This window comes from Bombus terrestris, chromosome 4, assembly GCF_910591885.1.
Source record: "Bombus terrestris chromosome 4, iyBomTerr1.2, whole genome shotgun sequence".
Classification (NCBI taxonomy): domain Eukaryota; kingdom Metazoa; phylum Arthropoda; class Insecta; order Hymenoptera; family Apidae; genus Bombus; species Bombus terrestris.
The window spans coordinates 11,933,323-11,955,851 of NC_063272.1; the positions used below are offsets into that span (position 1 = coordinate 11,933,323).

Sequence of the window (22,529 nt, forward strand, 5' to 3'; positions counted from 1 at the left end):
ATATCATTGCTTTTTATAAGATGTATTTTAATTATAAAACTACGGATAAATTCAACTGCAATAATTTCATTCCGTTTAACCATCACAGTTACACACGATAACGTGTTATGATCGGATTAAATTGTTTTTTAAAACTCAGTGTGCTGTAATAAAACTATAGTTTGTAATCGTCGAAGTTCGTAGAAATATTTTATTGCTTGATAAATCTTTTATCTTCAGCTTTCGATTTTCGATTTATAAATCAAAATTGCAGAATCTTTTAAACTGATAAAAAGATTTCTACGACATAAAAAGGTCTTTGATATTAATACAAACACTGATTTAAGTAGTAAATACATATACTTGTATATGTAACAATACGCATAATAAATAGTAAAATATGTCATTATAAATATATGTCATAATAAATAGTAAAATATGTCATTGTTATGCTATTTCATGGGTAATATAGGATTATAATTCGTAAAGCTAATAAATTAGTGGTAAATTTATCTAACAAGAGTTCTGATTTACTTACTTACTACGAGTTACATACAAATCTTATTTTCTTCAGGTCTGAATAATGAAAACGAAGTTCAGTGTCATCATTTTATCTGAATGTATAAATTATGCGTCTGCTTAAAAAGAATTTTATGTTTGTAATTTTATTATCTTCATTTTGTTTCAACATTTCAAGTTATGATTATAATTTCACCTGAACATATCTTAAGTAGAAAGAGAATTAATACCGTCTATATGAAATCATCATTAATTGTCGCAAACATACCTGATTGCTCCATTTGTTAGACTTTTTTATTAGTCAGAACTTCAACTAACATACGAGTAACCGATAAAACAACTTATTCATTCGAAAAATGTTTTATCTATCATATTTGTAAAAGGAACCCTATTACTGATAGAAAATATTTTCGAAAGGATTCATTGGTTCGTTATAAAAAAAAAATGTAATTTAACTCGTAAGACAGTCGAAAAGTTCACTTTCAAACTTCACAATATAGAAATAAATATATTTAATTGCGAGGCAAGAATAATTATTATTAATCAAAATTTATTGTAAATTAAATTATATTAATCACTGTTAATAGTACGCATACAATAAACATTTCTTTGTCTGAAATTTTGTTTCATTTAAAGTTGTTGTTTTGAGAAGGTCGTGTTTAAACATATGTATTTATTTAAGAGTTAGTCTAATTATTCGCATTCCACGAATTTTCATATTCGTCTTTAGCCTTTGAACGAAAAATTTTATTCTACATCTTCTTACGTATTTTTACACAATAACATCTCGATCCATTTTACCATTCCCTGTATAACGTTATTAATCATTTATCATTAGTGTCAGCAACTAATTTATTTATTCTTAATGATTAAAAATAGTCAAAATTTCTTTCATTTCTTAATGTAAATCAGCTTATTAATGTATTTACGAAATCACGATTATCGAGAGGCAAAAATCTGAAGACAAATTTCTACTAGTGCCAATTTATGATATTATTGCCAATCCTGGTATTTCTTCATCGCTATTTATACGTACAATTATTTACGAATAACCATATAAATATTAAAACACTAACGAACTTTTGCCTGTAACTCGTAAATTAAAATACATGGCGAAATTATTAAGTATATTGACGTTGACAAAATATTTCAACCTTATTAAAATCGGTGAGGTGTAATTAAATAAATAACTAACTTAAATAAATAACCTAATTAAATAAATAACTCGAATAATTACTAGGCTGCAAATATCTGATGTTCATGTAAATCTGAATTTTTGTGTCAAAGAAATAGAATCTAAGTAAAAGAGTTTATTTAATCCAATAAATATTGTGACAAGCGTATTACTTTAGAAATTTTGGACATTTCCGCTCATTATGCTGCATTGTATATATTTTTACGCTTATAAATTAAATTATCTATAAATACATCAATATTCGCAGTTTAATAATTCCCAATTTTCCTTCTTCCAAGTAATTTCAAGACTATGGATATTTATGGAAATCCATGTTTCTATAAATATAATGTACAAAGTGGAACTTACGTGGAAAATTGTGTTGTTTATTAAATATTATAAAGATTAATGTACTTCGTATATTTTATATATCTTCGCATGTTACGTGCATTCTCTATCATTTCTCTATCTTCAAATTTCCCATAAGTTCATAAAAATCCGCAGTCTAATAAGAAGGCGATCTTCTTCTCGCTAACTATCACTAATTACCCCATTTCCCCCATAAACCAAATTCTTTGACATTCTCGCACGTCGAAACTGTATCAGCGCGGCGTGATTCATCCGCTTGCGCCACTTGCGCAACGTTCGAAATCGCGAAGTGGGTCGGCGAAGAGGTGACAGGAGGAAAAAGAGCGTCGCCAGGGAAAAGAGTTCAGGAGATCAGTGACATTAGAGAGGGTAGGTCGGTGGAGGGAATGGTCGTTTCAATTGGGCGAAAAGACGAAGCTGATTTGAACGGAAGGAGATAGAAGGAAGGTGAAAGGGAAGAGGCGAAATACGGACGATACGAGATCGGCTTGGTAGAGCAAGAGTCGATTCGCGTGGTTCCAGTGGCCCTCGGTACGCGCGATCGTCACGATGCTAAGGACGACTCGCTCGAACGACAACCGTCTTTTCGCGAGCACGTTCGATAGAACATATTAGGAGGACGGCCTCTATCTCCCCTCTCTCGAGTTACGACGTCAATTCTAGCGGGACACTAGCGAGCTGAATCGCGCGTCTCTGTCTCTATACACACCGGCTCGTATATATACCTGCGTAACGCCGAAAAAACCTGGCCAGTCGTGTACGACGCCTGTCACCGTTCCACGCGCGAGTTTTCCTGCGCCGCATTTCCTCCTTGCTAATACATTGACACTTTTTCAACATTCGTGGACGATATCCTTCATTCTTCCTGCGAGAACTTCTCCAACCAGATCATTGGAAAGAAGATACTGATTAAAGAAAAATCGAAGATTTCCTGTAATTTAGGAGGAATTTTGACAAATTCGAAGGAAAAAGATTTTTAGGGAGTCTACAGTTTACTAACAGCGTTAGTAAAAGTGGAATAGTTGGAAAGATTTTTTAAACGTAAGAATCAGAAAGTAAATTAAACTACGCTCGAAGAATTAGGAAATATAGAAAAAGTTGAAGGTTATGGAATTGAGAGTTCCTGCGAGACGCATAAAAGGAAACGATAGAACAGATCGTTCACTGACAGTGGCGAAGTAAGTACAACGTCAGGACAACGTCTCGACGTTAACGTCAACGCGGTCGTTTGAAAAGTCCGAATTCATCAAGTTTAACACTTTCACGTTTCGATATTTTCATCGAGCTGTACCCATCAACAACGCTATATCTTCTTCGCTGAATTGATAAATTTCCGCAGTTTTCTCTATACGTTTAACACACATTTCCTCGCAACGGTGACAGAGCGACTGCCGTGTGAATTTTATTACCCTTAAACTATCTTAAACCTAGTATAAACAAGCAATTAACGGTGATAATAAAATATCAATCATTGAAAGACGATCGAGGAGCTGGGTTTGTGGAAACAGAAGCACGCTTACAGTCCAGTTTCGTGTGTGAGGATCATCTAGCGCTGTATCAATGAATCAATAAATCATACTGCACGACAGTAGCCAAGACTCATCTTGGATCTCATAAATCGTTATCTCCTGCGAGATTACTATTGACTGTAGGAAGGTAAATAAGATACGGGAAAGAGGCCGAAATAATTCAAGTCTTCAGGAGGATCGAATCGGTGAAAAAGCGATTCGAGGAAGAAGGATCTTTTCCAAGAGGCTCGTTCGAGAATGTGAATTGCAAGTTGATCAAAGATCCAACTTTTTTATTTATGTTCTTGGCAGAACAATCCGGAGGCATCAGCAGTTTCGCAAGAGAATTCGGAATTAACGATCGAGATTACAGGTAAGTACATTTATGCAGAATGCGTTAGTAATATATTTCAAGCTAAAAAGAATCGTTTAAAGCAATATGTAAGCGACTGTTGATAATTCGCGTTATGCGATACAACAATATCTCAACGAGCGATATTCGTTTCGCGATTTTCGGGAACGTTTATTGATAATTAGTGCGTTCTGATGGGCTGGATATCACTAAATCGAAAGTCAAACTTTCGAGCGTCACAATTTCGATAAGATTTGCCCCACACGATTCGTTGTGCTTCCTATTCAAATCGTTTTTAAATCATCATCTGAGGAGATTTTATGTAGAGATTACGACGAACGTATGTTAATTAATTTTCTATCGGTAGATCTCGAGATATTTTTAATTTGTTTGTTTAAAGAACTCAAGGTATATGAGATTGATCGAGGAAAAGATTGAATTCGTAGAGCTGAAGTACAATTATGTTTCTTTAAGTGTAATTGTTAGATGAGTTAGAAAGAGTAGGTTGTAAAGATAATATGTCTGTTCATTTGCCATTTGAAAGGACAAGCAATTTTAGAGGCACATATTCAAGATTCTGGATTTATTTTTATGGATTCTGAAATGAATGCACGTTACGTAAACATTGCAACGTGTAGTCGTGAAATACATTTTCGCAATCTTTTGATATGGATTCTCAAGTGGTTTTGTTTATTTCCATACGTTAGTATTCTTGTACACGTTTGAAATTTAACGAGAAAGATTAATTAAAATTGTTAAAATCTGGATTAGAAGGCATTTCCATCTTTTCAATTATTTTCTAAAGTTTATATATATTTATCACAAAGATTAGAATTTAAAATGAAATTATACGCGCATTAATCTTTATCTGGTGCAATTATTTTTAACGTACTAAAATTTAGAAAACCTCCAAATTATTTTAATTCTATTGAATATAAATATTAATTTGTTTTTTAGTAGAACATAGAGCTGCAAGTAAAATCGCTAATTATAAACTTGTATTTTGTTAGCTGTTTTTAAATGATAATTTGGTGAAGATGTTACAAATTTTTATTATTTCTTAAAAAATAGAAATATATATTATTATTATTATTATAAAATGCTAATATACTTATGCAAATATTCAGTTATTACAAAGTTATCAGTTATTATATATGAGGTAAATTGCCTAAAAATCACAGTATCTTCTTTTCTAGAGACTATCGTTTTAGGGCATTTTTTATAGGAAATGTCTCTTTTTCACCATAATGTGCGACAGAATATGTATCGCTGGAAGGCACATTTTTGTGTTCATGTTAATTGCTGTAACAGAAATCCTGACGTTAACATGTTTTTCGCGATAATGTATGTAATTCAAAGTTTGCCACTACGATTTTCTTAAACCACAAATCTTTTTGTTCACAATATACATGTATGTACTTCCTGGAAACTGCGCACCACATAAAATCGGGCAATTTCAACGCTCGATACAAACGGCATTTAAAATTATGTAAAATTGTCGATAGTAGCAACGTATGAATTATTCGTGAATTTTTGCAAATAATACATTACATCAAATGATATCTTGAATAATTGATGGCTTAATATGAAAGATATTTTGAATGAATAATTTAAGATAAATTCTATAATAACAAATAGAAAATTGATTAATTAATATAAACTATTTTTAATGATACACAGTCTTCTTGCAGACTTGCAGACATATGAATATGCTAACGTAACTAACTACAACTAATATAAATAAAATCTATATTTTCCAAGAAATGGTTAAGAATATTTAAAACAAAATCTATTTTCTTCAAAAATAAAAAGAAGATTGAAAGAATACGGTTTTCAATATACGTATAAAATGGTAAAAAAATGGCCATATTGCTTGATTATAGATGCATAAATTTTCAATTTGAGACACGAGTCGCGTGCCCGCCGCGTGCACCGGAAGTCAACTATCATTGCTTTCGTGCAACAGTGTATCAGGTGGACACTGAAATGTGATTTTATCGTGGAATGTGGTTAACAGGTGGGAAAATAGGAAACGATGTGTTCCAGGATAATTGAGATCTGCGCAATTACATATGTATATGCACGCGATAAGGACTTATGACGAGCAATTTTTAAATTTTATTACTACGCTATGAGTTAACTCTTTCGCATAAGTGGACGAAATATCTTAACAGGCTATGTCGTTCACGTGACACTTTGGACGAGATATCTCGGGGCCGTACAATGTCGTCTATATCATCGTACTATCGGAAAATGATGAGATTTCATAAAAATGTTCAGAAATTTATAGATAATAAAAAAGAATGAGAAAAGATAACAATATTTTCTAAGTAGAAAATTGTTACCTATTAATGTTATAATGAAAGGAGACAATTTAACTCGTCATTTAGATTACCAATCGTTTGGTTTAATAACGGCAATTAACAATTTCTTTCGTATCGATTTCCTTGCTTATAGATTCTCGCAAGCGCACACTTCCACTTTCTATCATAAATCTGTAAGTGAGACTGTCCGCCTATAAATTTGCAATAAATAACGGAATATTCGTATGTAACAGCGTTACTAAAATATAATGAAAGTACTTTCGTACGAAATAGAACACCTCTAAGCACAATAATAGCGCATTATGCAACATTTTACGACAAGAGGAAATCAATTCTAATGTGACCTTTCGTAAATCACGCTCGTGTGAATTTGCACAAAGCGGCCACGACAATTCGTGTAGACATTATCCTGAGATATCGACATTTTCAGTCCAAGATTCTAGATCTCATCGGATTAACCATACTTCTCGAGCTCGATATACCTAGAGCCTAATCGTAAGCATAATTTACGTTTAAAAAGCATTGTGGTTATTCGTGACTCCTTTCTGTCTCTTGCTTACATCTGAATATTTATTAGCTATATCGTGAGCTGTTTTTGCATCCCTATGTTAGAAAATCCCACGCAGATTGTGTACCATGGAAGCGTTCAAGGATATGTCTGAGCTGGAACGTTGTAATCGTACGTAGGATCGATCGATTGCTTAACGAGTCTTGTCGATACCTCGATCTTGCGGGTTTAACGGATCACATCATTATGATCACGGAAAAATAAATAGAAATAAATAGAAAAATGGATATTGTGAAATTCTTATTACATTGGATTCGTATCATCGTGACATTAAAAAAGTGACCAGACAGATAAAAACGAAATAATTGCAAGGACTTGCGAAGTTTGTGCTTCTTGTGCCTCGATTTCTCAACAACTGTCCTTCCTCGTAAAATTCTCTTTTCTTTCTTTGTCTTATTTAACCGACGATAATAATCGTTTACTAACCTTGCGCAAAGTAGGAAAAATGTTATCACAACTACTCTGAAATGCGTAAATGCTGACATTAAGCTCTATTTTGTATCGAATGATCGAATTAAACCTTGCGTCGTAGCATCGAATGTTACGCAACGCAATTCTGATCCAACTTATCCATTCCATGACGAATGTTTGCCAGCCATTTGCACCTGTTATTAACGCATATTAGTATGAGGAAAAGCATGTATTTTTTTCTGTAATACAATAACAATAAAAGCCATTTTGTGAATGAATTATCTGATACAATGCTATAATAAATGTTGAATCATGTGCTGTATTCGCAATACGCATATGTTATTGTTGTCGTTAATAATGTAAATGTACGTGCTGCGATATTCAGATGCAAGTTTAACTATTGTGAAGCTGAGATATTGCGTCTAAAACATTTTGCAATTAGTTTTTACATAATATCATGAAATTCTTTTGTATAATGTCGATTCGAAATGGATAGCATACAATATTCTTTCATTTAACCTTTATTCTATTTCATGTCCTTTTCTCAAATTTATTTTGTAGGTAATCGTTGTTGATAACTTAATACTGCATGCAATTTCATGTTTGTTGATATCGGTTCCTGAAACCAAGTCGAATTCATTTGAATTTTTAGAAATTTATAACATTGTCATGTCTATAATTATAATTAACATTTGTATATATAATATACGTAATCGCATTTTTCAATGCCACTTCAAATATGCATTTTTGAATTTGGTATCCTTAAAGTCGCGTTACTTGAATCAATATAATTTCTAGTCGAGTAACTTGACTTATATGAATACAATTTTGAATTTAAATTACTTGAATTCAAGTGCCTCGAATCTAAGTAATTCGACTAATCTGAACAAACTATATATACACTTTCAAGTTACATGAATTTTAGTAACTTTGAAATATATTATATTATCATTATTATTAAAATATTAAATAAATAAATAAATTTATTGAGATGCATTATAATATACCATAATAATGAATTCTTAATAAATATAAAAGTGAATAGTGAATCAGTAATGCAAAGTGAAATTCATACCAATAAAATTACTTGAAACCATATGGGTTCAAGCAACAACGCACTATGTGATATGGACGAAGCTTAAAGTTTTTTAAGATAATCGATCACAGAATTAACAGACATAAATTCTTTTAAGTCATGGAAATAATCTAAATGATAAGTAAGAAATGGCGATCCATATCCGTATGGAAAATTTTCATCGATAAAAGTAAGACCTTCGCCAATCGTTACATTGGTGCCGTGCTTAAGTCTAACATAAGTACCTATGTACCATCTTAAAAATCATTTTGTTTTCAAACATCGACGTTATCAATGGCAATCAAATTAAACTTGAGGCATTGTCATTGAGATCGTCATCATTATTAATGTTGACATTTGTGACGTCATATGATAGGCAATCGTATAGATTTTAATCATTACTGGTTAGATTATCTATTTTAACGATATAAATATTGCTACCACGAAATTCAACTCACAATGATTCTATCTTAATCACTCCTGTAGTATATGATCGATAAAACATTGAAGATTAGTAGTAAATGTATTAATTGTGATTCTAAGAAATACTAAGAAAATTTGATGTGCCTTTAAATTATGACAAATACTATAATGAGCGTAGATACATAAATATTGAAGCTAATTAATACGCAAAGTTTTAATATATTTTATCGAAAGTATTATTTGCATAGTACTATGACGTATAACATATACAGTTAAGATTTTTAGATATTAGTACTAATATACTATGTATTATATAATGTTACTATTTAATATTATGTGATGTAACATATTTAATGTTACATATTATATAACGTTTAATACTTAAATTATCTTTTTTTAAGAGTCATATGTGAACGCACTCCTAATCTTTTCGTGAAAGTTTTAGATAAAAATCTGCATACAGTTGAAGAAGTGTTCTTTCTCTTGTTTTATTCATGTTTGTTTTAGTTTTATAAGTATCTACAATATTTGTATACAAAAGGGGCACATATTTATACTATATAAGGAGTTGAACTTTGTTTTAAGTCATATGAAATTTGTGACATTTTTATAGCATATAGTTTTTGACGAATAGAATTCAAAAGTAGCAGTCTTAAGGTGCGGAGATCATTATTTTAAAAATTATGCGTGTATGTAGTTACGGTCTAGTAAGATGATATTGCGATATTAATCAGATAGTTGTGTATATGTTGTTTTAGATTCACCATGGGGAAATGTACAAAGTCACAACCTACAGAAAGTCCCATGCAGGAATTTAATAGCAGGTATGGATTATTAACTTGTGTTTTATTCGCAATTTCATTTACGTTATTTAAATGTGCAATATCAAATTAAATTTATCTTAAATTGACAATTTTGTAGGTTTTATTAATTTTATCATTCCTATCGATAAATTATTCTGACGTGGAACCTCTTTGATAATGTCATTAGTATTAATTTTCATTAAATTCATTAATTTCATAAGTGAATTTGAATTCTTATTGATAATTCTAATCTGAATAAAATTTTCGTTCTGTTATCAATCATTATTGACGTAAGGCACTGTGTACAGTGTATGTTGTTACACGTTTATTTCTATATTTATGTAAATTATTTGTTAAAACTTAATGAAACCCTATTCTCCAATGATAAATAATCATTGATCACATATGGCCAACTGACATAGTAACTTGAATTAATTATAGAATCTTCATATTTAGATATTTCTTGCGTATGGCTGATGGTACTTGAAAAAAGAATTTACATTTAGTTTCTTCTAATATATATAACCAAATATAAATAAACATAACCAAATTGAAAAATATAGAATATTCCAAACAGATTATAAATGCGTAATGTACTCCAATTAGAATAAAAGGTTCTATTTGATAAATTTCTACGTCGTAAAATATTATACAATTATCCACTTTAACCTCCCATGTTCTGAATTACTTTGAAAAATATATGATAGTATGAAGAGGCACGAAACAAGATAGTATCTTCGACACATAATGTAATGACGTATTTTTTTCTGTGATCAGTACGAAAATAGCTACTGTCATGATCGGAGAATACAATGAGAAGGATGAACTATACAATCCCTTCGAACACCGTGATAAGAAAAATACCAATTCGTAAGTTATTTTTTCTTTATATCAGTACATAAAATCTAGTCATACTACTGATCAGTGAATTTCAAGATCGTTTACACTTTATTGTTACGATATAGGTAAATTCAATATATTTTATTTGAATTTAATTACAGTATCTGATACTAAACGAAATAGTACAAAATAACTGAAAAGATAGTTTTATTAATTACCATCTTGTTTGACTTCTTTTATAATGTCACTGGTTATTATTACTCTGGACCGGCAGTATACCGTTTAAGAAAAGAACTACCATTACAAAAAGAAATCGTGAGAAATGTACAACATAATAAATACACAAATTGTTCTTGTTACAGAGACTTCGGTGCTTTAGCTCACTTAGTAAAATCGTCTCTTGGCACCGGAATCCTTGCTATGCCAAATGCGATTAAGAATGGCGGAGTATTATTCGGTGGAATCGGTACTATAATAATCGGCATAATATGCGCGCATTGTGTCCACATACTGGTTCGTTCGTCCCACGTGCTATGCAAGAAAACGAAAACACCACAGATGACATACGCCGAGACAGCGGAGGCTGCGTTTTTTAATGGACCAAAAACATTAAGGCCATTCGCGAACGCAAGTCGAATATTAGTAAATATTTCATTGTGTGCAACTTACATAGGCGGTACGTGCGTCTATGTGGTATTCGTATCGACCTCGATTAAACAGGTAAGTCTTACACGCTGGTTTCCAGCAGTTATTATAATAGCAGTCTATTATATTGTTCAGTCATGGAAAAAAACAATGGCAGAAAAATATAAAACTAGTTTCCTTGTGCACATTTGGCATCCGTGATAAAGAAGCAATCGTTAAAGAAGCCTCGTTAAAGAAGCAATAAGTACATAATACCCTGCTAACAAAGCAAGTAATATACTTTGACTAAAGAATCGTCCGATAAAAGATAGCCAGTTGTAGAAGTTCAGACAAATATAAAACGCAAAAAGACAGTGAAATGTAATATTCCGCTAAGAATATTAATATGCCTTGGTTGTATTTCCGATATACTAATAGCTGAAGTGCTGGCGGAGCATTGATATCAATGCATTATATTTAAAAAATGCGACAGTTGAATCGAGTGTTGAAACAGCGCGTCGGTGCTCGAAAGATACCGATAATTTGAATATCACTCCGATAACATTACTTCAGCGTTGAAACATTCCTTATCCATGATTTTAACTAACGAGTGGAAAATTCACAACCGAACATTTTATCTATCTACATAAATTTGCAGTTGCGATCAATAGGATCTTCCTTTTTACTACTCATCATTGACAAATTAATAAACGTGAAATTGTTCGCTCTTTTAATGAAAAATGTTCGTATTTTGGATTTATTTATTAGCTTCGGCTATTATCATTTTGTCGTTTATTTCCCTAATTTGAAGAAATTTAAAATAATTTATTATATTGGTATCGGTCATTGAAAACGTATACTATAAATAATTGGTTGTATCATAAAATAGTGTTATATTAATACGTTTCGTGCTGATCTCGCGAAAATATCTTTGCCATGTTACCATTTCGGCATTGATATATTAATATTATAGCAATTTTTTTGCAATGTAATTTTACATTAAAATATAGGAATTTGTTTGTAAGAAAGGCGATATCAGCAGTTGAATACTAACATGAAAAATTTTTTCGTGAATGCTGAGTTTCTGTTCTTGAGATTCGATATATCTGCCAATTATACATGTACAGATTCAGTATTTGAACAGTTAAAGAAACCTTATGAATCCCCTATAAAAAGTATGAAATGCAACTTATCACGTTCCTTCCTCGTAATTTTCATATAGTTGATAGATATTTACTAAAAGTTTTCCATTTTACTTCCAACTGTTCTGCAAGTACAGGCATTAGTTACGTTTATAAGCCATTAACTTGGAAGTTTACTTAAATATATGCACAATAATTCCTTGTCCAGACAACTAGTCATATTTCATTATTCATTGCCTAATAATTATTCATTGTGCTATTTGTGAATATCTATGATATATGTAAAAGCAATTCAATTTTTTGGTTTCAAAATATTATAGCAAATATATTGCTGTAATGATTACTAAAAATTCCATTTTAGAATTCGAATTAACAAACATTATTTTTAACAACATAACATAGTAAGTACGATATTATGATCAAGTTATATATCAAATTAATAATCTACTATTCTCTCTCTATGTTTACTGTTCTATAATCTACAAGCGAATAGAATCTGTAAATAATATTCATCTCCTTAACCACATCAGAATGTAGATTGTAAAACCACTTTAATCTGCGATCGTCTCGTTTCCTTTGTCCTCGTTCATCGTCGCACGTGCATCTTTCTCCTTTTTTCCTTGATCACAATTGAAAATCTGTGCCAACGCGTAGCCTCAAGACTCGTTCTGACTCGTTTAACCTGCAGGGTCCACCTTGTTTGCTTGTCCGTGAACAAAAATTATAGTCTGAATGGATTGTAACTAACTAATCGGATGATTCAACGCTAAATAAGACAGCACGTCCCATCAATTCTATTGTATCTGCAATATTTCATTTCTTTTCAGTTCAAATATCGTGATTCACTTGTAAAATATGAAATAAAAAACGAAAAGATTAATTACGAAAGCTCTATACGATCGTATAAAATAGTGACAATAGTTTATGCGAGTTAAATTTTTTCCCTCAAACGATATGCAAATTTGTTATGGTAAAATTTAAACGAACAGCGAATTTTGAATAAAAAATTTCTACAGTTATCATAAAACTCAGTTTTTATTGAATTTTCGTGTTTTCTAAATTTTATTACTTTTATAAGCTTTACACACATTTTAATTTGAATTTTCTCTTTTAAATCATTTCAATTTTTATGAATGAATTTATTAAGATTTTAGTGCCTGACAAAATAGATGCTCCCTAGAAAAAATAAATATTCTGAGTTCCAAGAGTTTCGAGAACTCACGAGGTTTCAAATTCGATTTTGACGAACTTGGAAATTCAATTTAGAATGACTCGTTTCTAGTTTTTGCTCTTTGTAATAAAAGTATTCTTACGAAATTATTGGTGGTTCTGTTTTAGGTTGTGGACCACCACACCGGCATGGACATACCACTTCGCATGTATATGCTCACGTTGATTCCTGCGGTATTGCTGCTGGGACAAATTCGAAATTTGAAGTATCTGGTACCATTCTCCATTCTGGCCAATCTTTCCATGATGGTCGGTTTTGCGATAACTCTGTACTACATCTTCAGTGGAATTGAAACACCACAGAACGTAAAGTTGATAGCGTCGGCCGAACACCTGCCTGTGTTTTTCGCTACTGTGTTATTCGCCATCGAGGGCATCGGCGTTGTAAGTTTGATAACTAAACTCTACTTGTTTGTTAAAAAGGTCATAGATGTAAATCATAGTATAAATATGAGATAGTATCGTTTGGAAAAATAAGTCTTTTCTTCTTGTTATTATGTACCAAGATTTTATGAATTAATTTCTAATTATACAAAATTTTAAAGATCCCATAGTTTAAACATTATTATATAATGAATAAAATATTTAGGAAATCATTTTTGTGCGTTCTGCAACATTCTGGATATAATAATGTTATTCTTATGTGATATTTGCTCTTTTTGTTTTTAATACAGTTCAGAGATCTTAATACAGATTCGAAATCCAGGACATTCAATTAAAATATGTAGCAAATTTTTTTATCGTGATAAGTTAATTGAAATTGAAAGTCTTCAAATTTATTCATTTCATTTATAGTGGTATGAATTTTATAAATATAGAATTTTATAGATTTTGTAATGGTATAATAAAAAGATTAATTTCTTAGGTGATGCCAGTTGAAAATAGCATGCGGAATCCGCAACATTTTCTTGGTTGCCCGAGTGTCCTGAATATAACGATGACTATAGTGGTATCTTTATACGCTATACTGGGTGTATTCGGTTATTTGAAATACGGGGAAGCAGTTGACGCAACTATCACGCTAAACATACCAATCACAGAAATGTAAGTACGATTACAAATTAAATATTTATTAAATTGCTTGTAATTGAATTCAAAAAGTAAATAGTCTATTGTGTATACTATATACGTATATGAAACATTACTATTTGTTATTTATCTTCAATTTAATAAAGATTTACGAATTAGAGTAAAATATTTAATTCTTAATAAAATAATCACGATTTTCTAAATTCAATTTAAAATTCACTTAATCAAATTTCTAAATAAATTTCAATTTATAAATGATTTATAACTGCTTCATGAAACATATGTCGTTATCCACGAGGAAAGAATTTATGGTTGTATTCTTGGAGTTTAATATTACACATATGGATAGCTTTCGAGGTATCTACAATTTGCAGAATTTTTCATAGAGGATATTTTATCATAGTTTTATACACAATATTTAAAAGTTCTTAAATGCTCATAAATGGAAATAAAATTTGTATAAGCCAATATATTGTTTTACAGCCCGGGACAGATGGTGAAACTACTTATCGCTCTAGCGGTTTTGTTTAGCTACGGATTGCAATTTACCGTGCCAATCGATATAATATGGGGATTAATAAAAGAGAAATTCAGTCATAAATATGAAGGAATATCTGAAACAGCGCTAAGAATGTTCATAGCTTTATTTACAAGTAAGTTGCTTTCATTTCCAAACAATTATAATCTGAGAAAACTTGAACTAATTTCCTACAAACGGATTTTGAAGAAAATGACAGAAACGATAATGAATTCTAAGGTCAACTGTTAACAAAGAATATTTGTAATATTACTTTGTACACGATTTTTTACTAGTTATATAGTTACAAGACGCAATATATTCTTCCTTCTCTTATTTACATTTAGTCGTAGAACATGTCGACACTGTTTGACAGGAAGAACCTAAGATGCAATTAAATCACAAATTGCTGTCATTTTCCATGTGGTTTTTTTTCGAAACAAATTGCTTTTATCAAGCAGAGCCACGATAAAAGGACTAATGTTTTGATATTCCCGAGATAACAAGCTGTGATTAACCTTCTGGTTATTACCGGTTTACGCCACTGAGTGTGTACCAGACATGTGTGTTATTTTCCTAAGGAAGTAAGAGAGGAACGTGAATTGCAATAGAAAGACGTAGACCGAGTTAGGGGAATACTTGTTGGCTTCGTAACCGCATGACTCACTGTTAACCGTTCAATGACTCGTTCGCATTTAATTCATTGAGGATCTACCACTTTGATATTCACGTCCTTGTTGTTTACGTTGTTGATGTTTCGACTTTTCGACGCGATAACTCTGTCTCTTTATAATGCAAGCTGTGATTTCCCTCGGCTGTGATGTTACTTAATAAGCTTGTCAAACAACTGAATTTAAATATACTAGTTCATTGATTTATACGTAGTATTCGCTACACGCAATTTTCTCGTAGCTTTTTTAAATTCTGATATATCCCAATTTTTTCATAATACTTTATAATATAATATCTAAAATCTTCTCTATATTCGATATTTAAATTGAACACATAGAATTTTCATACATATGAATTTGAATTTTTTAACGAATCATTAAATTTTTGTTAGCTAATTTTTCCACGATGACTATCATATGAGAATTGCAAAATATAGAATGTTGTCTCTCTTTATAGATTATTCTTTTGGTTTGAAGAACGACAAGTGTATTTATAATAAACTTTGAAATATCAAGACGAACAAATTATACTTTTCTCTTATATATTTCAATAAATACGTATTTTAAGTGTTTCAGTGTATAGACTACTGTTTATAGAATTTTATTTAATAATTTCTTTTCCTTTCAGTTGCTGTGGCATGTCTGGTTCCAAAACTCGAACCCTTTATTTCCCTAGTCGGATCAGTATTTTTCTCCATTCTTGGCGTCACAATCCCAGCAATCGTGGAAACAGTTTCGTGCTGGGATGGCCACTTGGGTAAGTATAACTGGAGACTTTGGAAGAACAGTGGACTTTTAATATTTTCTCTCTTAGCGCTAGTATTCGGTTCATGGATCTCCATCACAGATATAATCAAATTGTATCAATAAAGTAATAACCTAAATCCATTTTTATAATTGCGTACGCAAAAAAGACTTAATGTAAAATTAACACGTTAACTATGTACGTCTCGTATCTGAGTCAACATATATACCGCCGTTCATAAGTATCAGAATACTGCTCGTTTCGTACGAAAATTAATATTTGATGTAGATTATCGATAAAACGGCTACTTCATCTTTTTAAAATTCAAAGGGCCGATTTTGTATTCACGCAAGATAATGATCTAAGACACATAATGGGACTGACAAAAATTTAGAATCTTAATGACTAAACTAACTAAAAGCCCATTGAAAACATTTGAAATGAAATTATTATAGGTAGGAAATTCTGGCTAAAATCTGATTTTAAGAATTATTTTAAGAACTGATTTTAAGAATATATAGTATTCATAGAATCAGATAACATTAAATGTAACAGGAAAAATGATGATACGAAAGAAATTTTTGAGATAATTGTCGAGGATATTATTTTAATGTTTCACCTACGAATGCCTTACGGTGTAAGATTTTTAATGAGATAGTAATTTTTAACGGTTCTAATAATTTCTTTATAATTATTTAACTTCTAGTTTTTCGTTAATGTTCTAATACTTATGAAGTGTGATATAGACTTACGATATACAATATATGTGATACCTGCTTATCAGACGTAGAATACAAATTAAAGATCGCGAAATTTGTAAAAGAAACTTTTATAATAATTTATGTAAAAAACGTGTATGTATAAGTGTATACGATATAAAAATCGATTTTGTACGAAAATTATTTGTTAGCATAGATTATTAATAATAGAAATTCGATGAGAAGTGAATGTATCGAAATTATTAAGACTAGATCTTTTTTAAGACGCTGTCGAATATCTGTACAGTCATCGTGACATATTAGCTATCATTATTTATCATTAACGTAATTCACATTCCCATGGAGTATTTATTTTTAAGAGTATTCGTGTACATTGTGTATTTATCTCTGCGTTATACTTAAGCATTTTTGTAATTTACAGATTTCTTGTAATTTAAAGAATATTGTAAAATCGTGAAGTATTATAATTAATTTGGTGATCATAAGATTAGATCGTAATGGAAGAAAAATGGAGAAAGCGTATCTAATTTTAGAAAGGATAAATAGATAGGTGTATTATATTTATTGTAAATATTCAAGCTAGAGATACAATATTTTTTAAACTATGTAGTATGCTTTGAAGTGAGTTTAGTAATAAAGTAGATTAGCGTTCGTGGATTTATTGTTAATGTAGTAGTGGTCGCTTTTTAAAGTTGTAGTAAATTTCTAAAAAAGAAGGTAATATATTATTATTTATTTACTTGTATAAACGAAAAAGTAATTTTCTTGCCTATGTGTATAAATTTTAATAAACAATCTAATATTTCTAATTTAAGCGAACAGATGCGACTGTTACTACATTAAATTTGTAAGAGTAAATAGTATGCAACATCATAAATTGTAAATTTATCACTGTATAAAACATTAAACCTATATGCATTTTTTAGAAATAATCAATTATTTTTAAGCATTCTAGTGTGCTGTAACTTTCTTTGTTAGCATCGTGTCTACTGTTCAAAAACATCCAAACACTTGTTCAATATTGGCAACACATATTTTAATCATAAAATTCCGGATAAATCAAACTGTAATGATTTTATTCTGTATAATCGACATGGCTGTGTATAATAGAATATGATGATACGATTAAATTTGCTTTGAAATATCAATGCGCAATAACAAAACTGACATTTGTAATTATCAAACCTTTCAGAATTATTTTATTATTTGAGAAACTTTTTACTTTTAAATCAATTTTTGACTTGTAAGTCGAATTAACATGATTTTTCTAACTTGATAAAAAGCCTTTAAATGTCAATACAAATAATGATTACATACTAAACGTATACATGTAGTAAATAACCAAATGAATGTAGTATTGCTACGTTTGTTAATGGTTAAGTCGTAAAAAGAAACTAATCTAAACTACACTAAATTTTCAGAATACTTATGAACTGTAGCGTACATTTATTGAAATGCCTCAAATGCTTGTGCACGTGAGGGTCTCTGTGCGATATTATTGGATCGTGAATTTGATGATATTAGTAAGGACTCTGCAAATGTTGGTTGTGTTTTGCGTTTTGTACAATTACAATACATTACAGCGACGAAAGTCAAATGAATTCCAATCATCAAAGGAATTATGTTTATATATCGAAAAATTTTTATTAGACGAAGCGTTTGATATGTGAATCCTATAATCGCCAACGTTGGCGTATTTCCCTGTAAAATATTTGTTAGACAATTAGTTCGTCTATCGATATCTGAGAAAAATTGTGATTATATTTTTTACATTTTGAAGTGATCTGGAGCATGATGTAATGAAAGATTGTATTCATAAGTTAACATCTGTTTGTAAAAATGTATAATGTTATTCAATTTCTTTGTCAGGATTTTCCAATGACAACGAAATATCAGACTTTCTTAAAAATGAAAAATGAATAAAATATATTGAATCAAATCAGCTTCGTTACTATGAAATTAAATTCCCAGCCTACTGATGGATAAATGTTAATTCAATATTATTTTATTGCACAATATAATGATTGAACAAGTACCAATCACAACTATGAATCCGTTGAGGGGAATTAATTTTTTGGTCTCTAAGATTCCCGAATATTATTCCATTATATTTTTACTCTTGTTTATCATACTTTCATTTTTAAAGAAAACGAACAAATACATACATAATATAATAAACTCAATTTTTAGTAAAGTTCTTGTCTTATTATCATTCGCGAAATACTCTGATGTCAACTTTGAAATCGAAAAATCCATCACATTCGATGTTCACAATAAATATAATATAAGTACAATAATCATAATAAATTTATAATAAACGATATGTCTTGAGAATTGAACCGTTTGAACCGTATAATTTTAATCAATTGCATTTCATAAGTGAAATCATATGTTTAATAAACAAGATAAAATGATAGGAACTATCTTGAAGGATCTTACATTTTCGCACCACATAAGCGGAAAATATCCCTCGCTGACATTTGAAAGCAACTCTACTGACTGTTTTTCCAAATATAGATTTATTTGTGTCCTTTTCTGTCCAGAAAGAGGCGTTCCGGTATATGGTTCGATAATGATGTAAGTTTCATGCAGCCTTTCATCAGGGTTTAAACCACGTGCGTACTTTAACAGCTGTGGGTCACCGTGTAAAAAGTGTGGTTCTGATAAGACTACCGGCAGTTTCTGTAATAATATTAAATCTTAAATTAAAGGAAGATATTTCTATTTTGTTATAATGTTACCTGACATTCCGATACATCGATTAAGCCTTGTGGTAAACATTTTGGTATTTTATTTTCTAATAAACAATAGCACTGCGACGTGTTTAAAAACCATGTCCTTTCTTTCATGACGAATCGTGAGCCAATTAAACCTCGTACCGAAACTTCATCTTTATAATCCGCTTCGATAGTTCTACACATATATCTTGATAACTGATACGGTATATTAACTTAAATAAAGTTATCTTTACTTAACAGTTGGCCAGTGTAATGAAGTAACAACAAATTTCAAGATAAAAGATTTAAATAATAATTATTTCTTTATTCTCAAGATTTCTTTCTTCCTGATATCAGATACAAAAAATACATGGTTTAAACGTTTTATAAGAAATAATATTTCATATTACATGAGAATGTACATAAAATTTTTAGTAATACTTTAAAAAATAACGTCGTACCTGCATAAATCTGGTATAAACGTCGAAACAAAAGGCAATGGTTTTATTAATGGTGCCCAAATGATCGAGTCAGTTCCTCTTACTGTATTACAATCTTCAGAGTTCCACATTGTTTGTATTCTTTTTCCCATATAAGATGTTATATCTCCTAATTTCGTTATATCATTAACACCTCTGTTAACAGAAAATGGCCCACGAAAAGTAGCGTTCATCTACCAATTGGGAAAATTATTATTATTTATATACGCATTTACTTAAATATTACTATGAATATTTTTCGAACACCTTAGAAACATGAAACATTTTGTTAGCTGTTATGAAAATATCTGAATAATTCCTGCATTCCTTGACATTATTGTTTAAATTTGAACGCAGAAAATGTTGGAAACTTATTATTAAAATATGTTAAGAATCTTTAATAAAAAGTTTTATGACAAAGTACTAAAGATATAAAAATATGTTTTGTTTTTGCAAACAATTTTTACCCTCTGAAAGATACTGAGTAGATAAACATCTTGCTTGTCGGTTTCTCTTAACACAAGTGGTGGATTACTGCCCAATGTTTTGCATATCAAATCCAATTCAGGGAATTTTCTTAAATTGCACGAAATTTTAATTCCATTGAAAAGCAGATCTTTAGGATTAGCTTTTAGAAAAATGGTACTACGGTTTGGAAATAGTTTCGGTATGTTATTACCATATTTTTCCATAAATTCAGGAGGTAAGCCAGAGAGCTATACAAACATAATTAATTAAAATTATACATACCGTTTACAGTTAAGGGTAATTAAATAATTAAGTATGCGGAAGGATAAAGAGTTCAAATAAATCGTATAGACAATATTTTACATATTAGATTACTATAGATATTCTGTGTTAATATAATAATATTAAACTATTGAATAATTGCGTAATCGATCATTGTCGAACTAAGAAGTTATTTTTTAAATCAAAAGAGAAGATGTCTAAAAAACGAGTTATAGAGCTTTCATCTTCATATGCAATTATACTTGCCATCGATATGGTACCAATGTATGCAGGATTTAATATAGTAATTTTGTCATGTTTAGATAATTTCACACTCAAGTCTTTGTTAAAACTGTACGTAGATTTTGTTGTATATGTAATTTCATCCATCGTATCGTCCACGTCTATAATTTGTTTCTCGAGTATCTCACTAAATGTATTATAATATACATGTTAAAAAACGAATTAACAAAGATTGATAAATATTTAAAAACTTATTAGATCCAAATGTTTACGGTATATACGTATTCAAATAATTAACTAAAATTAAACGATAAACACATTTTTTAAAATATTACTTGTCTACCATAAAATATTCCAAGGTATAACATCTTTACGATACTATAATATTTCTTAATTAATGCACTAACTAGCAAACATAAATTAGAAATATAGGACATGATAAAATAGCGTATTCGAAACAATATGTTAACGATAATACAATTGCATTTCTAGAAAAATATAAATTTCATACAACGTAAGTACTTTCGTTCAATTTAATCTCTTACTCGTAAGTAAATGGACCAACTTCATTGAAATATGGATTACTTCCACTCATCACTTCATCGGGATTGGTAACATTGAAGAAATGACACGTAAAAGTCAAATGTATAGGTGACATCCATACTTTGTATAGTTCTGAATCTTCACGCAGTGATATTGTCTGTAAATTGTTATTTTACATGAGTAAATTCTGTCTAACTTAGACGCATTATACAAATTTTTAATTTGAGCGAATTATATCATATCTTGAAAGAGTAATGTTTGAACTTTTATTACACTGAATCCAAATGTGTCATCATTTTAAAAGGATGATTGAAAGGTAATTTTATTATAATTTGCAACTTTTCCAACGATGCTCATACTATTCAATTTTCACTAAAACGAAGAACCATTTTTTGTAAAATATAATTTTATAAAAATTTATTTTACATAGTAAATTCAGTCTCCAAAAAAAGAAAAATAACATTATCTCGAAAGAAGCATTATACAAAAATTTAAATATCTATATTTAGATTAAGATACAGATATAATGTATGGTTTCATAACAATGAAGAAGTTAATATTCTAATATCATGAATATAAATATTTAAATTAACATAACAGTATCTTACCTCGGTTATTTTACTAATAAATTTGTTCAAGAATACCTCGGTTTGAGACAGGTATAAACCAAAAATAACCCATATAATTGCACAGCCATAATAACACCACATTTTATAAAAATTACTGCGAACTTTTTCTTTAAAATTATCAATTTGTCTAATATTAGGAGACATAATGCCCGTATTTTATTTCTGTA

The 22,529-nt window shown here is 30.1% G+C and overlaps 2 protein-coding genes across 3 annotated transcripts; one reads left to right on the plus strand and one right to left on the minus strand.

The window, feature by feature from the left end:
* The first annotated feature begins 2,591 nt into the window (after window positions 1-2,591).
* LOC100644716 (proton-coupled amino acid transporter-like protein pathetic) lies at window positions 2,592-18,961 on the plus strand. Of its 2 annotated transcripts, none has more exons than XM_003394975.4 (8): window positions 2,592-3,922; window positions 9,461-9,526; window positions 10,283-10,375; window positions 10,708-11,065; window positions 13,450-13,725; window positions 14,207-14,385; window positions 14,854-15,023; window positions 16,187-18,961. In XM_003394975.4, exons 1-8 carry the CDS (start codon window positions 3,849-3,851, stop codon window positions 16,426-16,428), a joined length of 1,458 nt encoding a protein of 485 aa, XP_003395023.1. In that variant the 5' UTR covers window positions 2,592-3,848; the 3' UTR covers window positions 16,429-18,961. The 2 variants fall into 2 exon arrangements, with proteins under 2 accessions (XP_003395023.1, XP_020718350.1); XM_020862691.2 differs by lacking the exon at window positions 2,592-3,922 and adding an exon at window positions 9,309-9,359.
* On the minus strand, window positions 18,790-22,443 carry LOC100642446 (sensory neuron membrane protein 2-like). Its single transcript, XM_020862791.2, has 8 exons — window positions 22,342-22,443; window positions 21,736-21,890; window positions 21,215-21,377; window positions 20,686-20,934; window positions 20,201-20,412; window positions 19,764-19,935; window positions 19,462-19,704; window positions 18,790-18,849 (listed from the first exon to the last, which is right to left on the minus strand). The coding sequence occupies exons 1-8, from the start codon at window positions 22,441-22,443 to the stop codon at window positions 18,790-18,792; spliced, it is 1,356 nt and encodes a 451-aa protein (XP_020718450.1).
* Window positions 22,444-22,529: the final 86 nt, after the last annotated feature.

Coding starts and splice junctions, on each gene's coding strand:
- LOC100642446 (XM_020862791.2), bottom strand. CDS start 22,443: ATGTGGTGTTATTATGGCTGTGCAATTATATGGGTTATTTTTGGTTTA. Junction 21,891..22,341: donor TTATTAGTAAAATAACCGAG/GTAAGATACTGT, acceptor AACAATTTACAG/ACAATATCACTGCGTGAAGA. Junction 18,850..19,461: donor CGCTTATGTGGTGCGAAAAT/GTAAGATCCTTC, acceptor TTTTACAAACAG/ATGTTAACTTATGAATACAA.
- LOC100644716 (XM_003394975.4), top strand. CDS start 3,849: ATGTTCTTGGCAGAACAATCCGGAGGCATCAGCAGTTTCGCAAGAGAA. Junction 3,923..9,460: donor ATTAACGATCGAGATTACAG/GTAAGTACATTT, acceptor ATGTTGTTTTAG/ATTCACCATGGGGAAATGTA. Junction 10,376..10,707: donor GATAAGAAAAATACCAATTC/GTAAGTTATTTT, acceptor TTCTTGTTACAG/AGACTTCGGTGCTTTAGCTC.